The following is a 6,478-nucleotide window of genomic DNA, read 5'->3' as shown; positions in this document are numbered from 1 at the left end:
AGTTGCCCCTGTATCAGTGCAAAAAACATGGCAACTGCCAGTTTAGGTTGAAGAGACACTTTCCATGTACGAATTAAACAGAACGACAAATTATAGATAAGCCACGAGATTGAAATTGCCCTGTTTGCACATATAAACATGGCAAGATGAGTAAGTTTCATGAAACAATCAACTGCCAACGACCTACAACGAAATGCACATTCCAGCATGGGCAACCTAAATCTAAGTTTCATGTGTGGAACGGGAGAGTCTCACCAGTGTGACTTCCACCGCCGCGACAACAACGCTTGCTAATGCTGGCCAATTGACACACCGACGACTCCCCGCCGACGGGGAGCACTCGAGCTCCCTCAAAATGCACTCGAACCTTAGAGGATTAGAAGCAGAGGAAATGGGGGGAGAGGATGCAAATTTAGATCAATCAAAAGTACGGTTACCTTTGCGCGATGAAGGCTCCGACGAGGACATCCCACTTGCGTGAGCTCCACGGCAACCACGTGTCCCCGCGACACTTCCGTCGCCGCTTCTTCTCTACTACATCGTGGAATCACCGCTGCTTGTTTAGGAACTGTTCACTGCTACCAATGTGAAAGGGGTGGAGGGGGTGGGAAAAGGAGACAGAGGAGACACGTGGGGTGGGGAAAACTTCTGTCGTTCCTTATGACCGTTGCCGATCAGGCGATTGTGCGGGGCGTACGGGCGCGGCGACAGTTCCACCGCACGTCCGGGGTGACAACCGCATGCTATGTGTGCGCAAAATGGGCCCGGGCAAACTGGGAAACGCCCACCCACACGACAGTGCTTATGTAACGCACAAAAGTCATGAGATATTGTCAAGATTCGTGCAAAACCGAATCAACGTAGATCGACCATGTGGGCGAAGTACAAACATGTCACACATGTGTGCCTTATCATTAGGGATTTTTTTTAGATTTTTTTCAAAACTTTAAAATAGTGTTTCCACGAAGTTTTCGTTGAACAATGGTCTTCGTATAATATTTTATCTTATTTTTCCGACCGAAACTATAGATGCCTTATTTTTATTTTTTACGGATTCAACCACTTTTAAGGGGTCTAAGGGCATGAAGAATAGTTTAATTTTATGAATGCCACGTAGGATAAATGATGAGATGAAGAAAAGATAAATCATAAGAAAATGTTTGTCTTCTCTTATTTAAGAGAAAACAAGAGATGATCTTTTATTATAATATGTCTCATCATGTTTTTAAGAACAACTACTCCCTCCGTTCCTAAATATAAGACATTTTAGAGATTGTACTATAAACTACATACGGATGTACATAGACATATTTTAGAGTATAGATTCACTCATTTTGCTCCGTATGTAGTCTTCTAGTGAAATACCTAAAAGGTCTTATATTTTGGAACGGAGGGAGTATTTATTAAAGAGAAGGCTAAAAGATGACTCATCGTAGACATGTTTTTCTTACGAAAATGTAGACATATATTTTTATCATTTTTAAATTACATACAAAATTTAAAATAACTTATTAATTATTGTACTTTTTTTTTTTTGAACGGGAAATTATTGTACATGTTGCTGTTACAGCCTTGATGGCTTGGTCTTCTGTACAGTACTACTATTAGGAAAACGGTTCAGGCCGGCACGTTGCCCGGCGCCGGCCGTAGTACCGGTCAAAAGAAGGGTGCATGCAGCTGAGCTGATTCAGAACACGTCAACGAAATCAGCACCGGGATTCTTATTCAGCGGTAGATTGTTCTAAACTAGTGTAATTCATCTGCAGAAACCGGTGACTTGTTTATATATGAATCTAAATCGTGTTCAACGCGGAGCGTGCGGGAACGTAGTAACAGCTACTCCTATAATGCATTTTCTAATCGCTGTCATCTTGTACCAGTTGTCAAACCTCCCTCGCCACAATTTCCTATGCCTGCGGTCAGAGGCCCATAGCCAAGCCAGGGGCGGCAATGGAGAGCAACAGCAGCACCTGTGGCATCTGCAATGGCGACATGCGCCGTGGCGGTGGCGCCAGCGCCAGCGGCTTCACGGCCGATTGCTCCCACCAGTTCCACTACCGCTGCGTCTCCGGGAGCCTCGCCAGCAGCCGCCAAGCCTGCCCGCTCTGCAGCGCGCGATGCCGCGACCTGCCGTCCTTCCGCTCCTCCAAGTCCAAGAGCTCCACACCGTCACAGCCGCCACACGCGTCGCGCGCGCCGGCACAGCCGTTCTTCCGGCCTATGGAGCCACGCGTCTTCGACGACGACGACCCGGTGGTCCGGGCGCCTCGGCCTCTCGGCGACCGGCACCATGGTGCTGCGAGTGCGACGTCTAGCGGGTCATTAGCGGTTGCGCTCAGCACGCACTGCGAGTACTCGTCTCTCGCGCGGGACGCGCCCCACGAGAACTTCGCCGTGCTCGTGCACGCCAGAGCTCCGGGGACCGGTGGCACCGCCACCGGCGGGACGCCGCCACGCGCGCGGGCGCCAATCGACCTGGTGACCGTGCTCGACGTGAGCGGCAGCATGGTAGGGAGCAAGCTGGCGCTGCTGAAGCAGGCCATGGGATTCGTCGTCGACAGCCTCGGCCCCGCGGACCGCCTCTGCGTCGTGTCCTTCTCGTCTGGCGCCAGCCGCCTGATGCGGCTCGCGCGCATGTCGGAGTCGGACGGTGGGAAGGATCTGGCGAAGCGCGCCGTGCAGTCCCTCGCGGCAAGCGGTGGCACCAACATCGGGGCCGCCCTCCGCAAGGCCGCCAAGGTGCTAGACGACCGGCTCCACCGGAACGCCGTCGCGAGCGTGATACTTCTGTCGGACGGGCAGGACACGTACACCGTGCCCAAGCGCGGCCGTGACGCCAACTACGACGCGCTCGTGCCGCCTTCCTTCATGTACACCGGAGCCGGCGACCGGTCCGCGCCTGTCCACACGTTTGGGTTCGGCACCGACCACGACGCGGCGGCGATGCACACCATCGCCGAGGCCACCGGCGGCACGTTCTCGTTCATCGAGAACGAGACGGACATACAGGACGCATTCGCGCAATGCATCGGGGGGCTCCTCTCGGTCGCCGTGCAGGAATTGCGCGTTGACATCTCGTGCCCGCAATCGGGAGTGCGCGTCCGGTCGGTCAACTCCGGCTGCTACAAGAGCCACGTCGACGTGGACGGCCGCTCCGCCTCCATCGACGTCGGCGAGCTGTACGCCGACGAGGAGAGGCGCTTCTTGCTGCTCATGGACGTGCCGAGGGCCCGATCCACCACAGATGTCACCCGCCTGATGCAAGTCAGCTGCGCTTACCGGGACATGGTGACTGGACGGCCAACGAACGTGGACGGCGAGGACGCAGTGGTGCAGAGGCCCTCGCGGGCGGTGAGCCAGGAGCGCTCTGCGGAGGTCGAACGGGAGCGCGTCCGGTTGGCCGCCACGGACGGCATCGCCGCGGCTCGTGCGGCGGCAGAGCGGGGCGCTCACGAGGAGGCGGCCGAGATACTCCAGAGCAGGCAGCGCGCCGTGGCGCGCTCGGCGGCGGCCCGAGCTGGGGACTCCATGTGCGTAGAGTTGTCGCGAGATCTGCAAGAGATGCGCGCCCGCGTGGCGGACCGGCGGCGGTACGAGCTGTCCGGGCGCGCGTACATGCTGGCAGGGCTGAGTTCGCACGCGCAGCAGCGAGCGACGTCGCGGCAGATGTCTGGCGACAGCGAGACGACGCGCCGCAGGGCAGAGGCTGCCCTTGGCACGACGGTAATATCTACGACGGGTGCCACGGCGTCGTACTCGTACGTGACTCCGGCGATGATGGACATGCTGGACCGATCGCGGAGATCGCGGGAAATGACGGCGCTGTCGCAGCAGAGGAGTAAGGAGCGGCGAAGAAGCGCACACTACTGAACCCACCGAGGTAGAGGATTAGGATTTGACCACACAGATATGGTTTTCAAGTTTGTAATAGCATCTCATGAAAATTTGGAGACATAAAGTAGGTGATGTAAAATTTACATTTTCAAATACTCGAGATGTAAAAGTGTAACTTAAATCGATGATGTATATTTGGTGCATGTAAACTTTCTATTGCAACAAATAATTTTGTCAAACATGTTGCATGTAAGGTGGAGGAAACCCGCCCGCGACTGGTAGGAGCGTTGATGTGCAGCACAAACTCCATCTCGGGTGGGCGGCGCCACGACTGCCGAAGGACTCCCTTGGCGGCGACGCAACATCGGTGGTAATAATAACCGTCGGCTCGATGGGTTGCGTTGGCCGCACGGCTTTCCTACTAGCTTCGGCGACGGGCAACGACTACCAATGAAGGCGGTAGTGAGCTACTATGACCATTATGGTCGTCAGACAAGTAGGAGATCTAAAATTTACATTTAAAAAAAAAGTTTCTACATCTTTATTAAAAAATAGCCAACTTTAACAGTTGATGTATACTCGAGATGTAAAAATGCAACTTAGTAGATGATGTATATTTGGTGATGTAAACTTTCTATTGCAACAAATAATTATGTCGAATCGCGTTGCGTGTGAGGTGGAGGAAACCGGTCGGCCACGAGTAGGAGCGTTGATGGGCAACACAAAGTACATCTCGGGTGGGCGGCGGCGCGACTGTCGGAGGACTCCGTTAGTGGCGACGCAACGGCGGCGGTAACGTCAAACCGCCGGCTCGGCAGGTTGCGTTGGCCGTGTGGCTGCCCTACTAGCTTCAGTGGCGGGCAACGACTACCAGTGGAGGCGGTCGTGAGCTGTTATGACCATTACGGTCCTCGGAGTTCCGACGAACCTTCAAATCGGTCGCGTAGTCATTGGCGGGGCTGACTAAGATCAGCGGGTCATTGACGACTAGGGCGACACGGCTCGCAGGGAGGGGTAGACCTTGGGCTCATGGCGGGGCGGGGATGGGCGGACATGCGACACGGTGGAGGGCGGTCGTCGACAGGAAGACTCAAATCTGCAGGTCGTCGACAATTAGGGTGGCGCGGCTGGCTCCAGGGATGGGCGTCGACGTCGAGGATGGCCGTACTGGCGGCAACGACGAAGTTTCCTGATAGAAATCGCCGGAAGTGAGGCGGACGGGCGATAAACGGGTGGGTAGAAGCAAAATGAAGGTGGTTCGTCGGTTGGCACGTGATCGCCGGTTTTACATCTCATGTAGTTGGAGATATATATTTGCATCTCGATATGTTATATCTTACATCTTCATAAGGCGGCGATGTATTTTTTTGCATCTACATCATCGATTGAAGGTGGGGTTTTGCGTCTCGAAGGTGCAAAAGTTAATTTTTTTTTGCATCTACATCATCTATTGGAGATGCTCTAAGTTGTAAGGGTGTGTTTGTTAGATCGCATAGAGGTTAACCAGGCCTGAAAGAAATGAGTTGATTGGTTGTATGTGTTCGCTGTGACGTCCGTTGAAAAGATCGATATGGTTGACTAGAGGGGGGGAGGGTGAATAGGCAACTAACAAATTTTAAGCTTTTCTTTAAACAAATTAGGTTTAGCAAAAAATAGGTTGTCTAGATATGCAAGTAGGTGAGCAACCTATATGATGATAACAACAACAATAATAAGCAAAGAGTAAATACAAGTAAAGGTAAGAAATAACCACAAGTGGAACCGACGAAGACGAGGATGTGTTCCTGAAGTTCCTTCCCTTTAAAGGGAAGTACGTCTCCGTTGGAGCGGTGTGGAGGCACAATGCTCTGTTGGGGAACGTTGCATGGGAAACAAAAAAATTCCTACGCACACGAAGACCTATCACTAGTGGAAAACGGGCCTTTGGCCTGGACCATTGTGTCCCGGCCTGCCTCTGGGCCGGGACTAAAGGCCCGACCACGTCGCCCCAATTCTCAATGCCTCCCTCGAGGCTGTAGTCCCGGCACGTAAGGAGCCTTTAGTCCCGGTTCGTGTCCCAAACCGGGACTAAAGGGCTACGCGGCGGGCAGTGGTGGTGGCAACCGTTCGTATCCCCCTTTAGTCCCGGTTGGTGGCTCAACCCGGGACTAAAGGACTAACACGTGGCCTGCCGTAGTGGTGGCGACCGTTGGTATACCTCTTTAGTCATGGTTGGTGGCTCAACCCGGGACTAAAGGCCTAACACGTGGCCTGCCGTAGTGGTGGCAACCGTTTGGTATACCTCTTTAGTCCCGGTTGGTGGCTCAACCCGGGACTAAAGGCCCAAACAGTTTGCATCCCGCGTCGTTTCGGGTGATGAAAAGCACGAACCGAAGCGTACAGTCGCCATTTCTCTGTTCTTCTTCTCTCTCGTGTCGCCCTCTCTATTCTTCTCCTCTGTTCTTCTCCTCTCTTCTTCCCTTCTCTTCTTCCACCATGCCAACTAGCTTTCGTAAGGTGCTCGCACATGGCACGACGATGCTCGATGTCGCGTACAAGAACCTGAGCAACGAGGTGCCGTTTTTTCTTCAACAGTTGAAGGAAAAATGGTTTGACCACACAGCGGATCATGAGAAGTTCTTGGGGCTTGATCTGGAGTACACGG

General features: G+C 53.4%; 1 protein-coding gene across 1 annotated transcript; it reads left to right on the top strand.

Annotated features, from left to right (window-relative positions):
- The first annotated feature begins 1,547 nt into the window (after positions 1–1,547).
- LOC123409296 (E3 ubiquitin-protein ligase WAV3-like) lies at positions 1,548–4,060 on the top strand. The gene has a single exon (XM_045102235.1). It carries the CDS (start codon positions 1,951–1,953, stop codon positions 3,868–3,870), a length of 1,920 nt encoding a protein of 639 aa, XP_044958170.1. The 5' UTR covers positions 1,548–1,950; the 3' UTR covers positions 3,871–4,060.
- Positions 4,061–6,478: the final 2,418 nt, after the last annotated feature.

This window comes from Hordeum vulgare, chromosome 1H, assembly GCF_904849725.1.
Source record: "Hordeum vulgare subsp. vulgare chromosome 1H, MorexV3_pseudomolecules_assembly, whole genome shotgun sequence".
Classification (NCBI taxonomy): domain Eukaryota; kingdom Viridiplantae; phylum Streptophyta; class Magnoliopsida; order Poales; family Poaceae; genus Hordeum; species Hordeum vulgare.
This window is presented reverse-complemented; position numbering and strand designations above follow the sequence as displayed.

Coding starts and splice junctions, on each gene's coding strand:
- LOC123409296 (XM_045102235.1), top strand. CDS start 1,951: ATGGAGAGCAACAGCAGCACCTGTGGCATCTGCAATGGCGACATGCGC.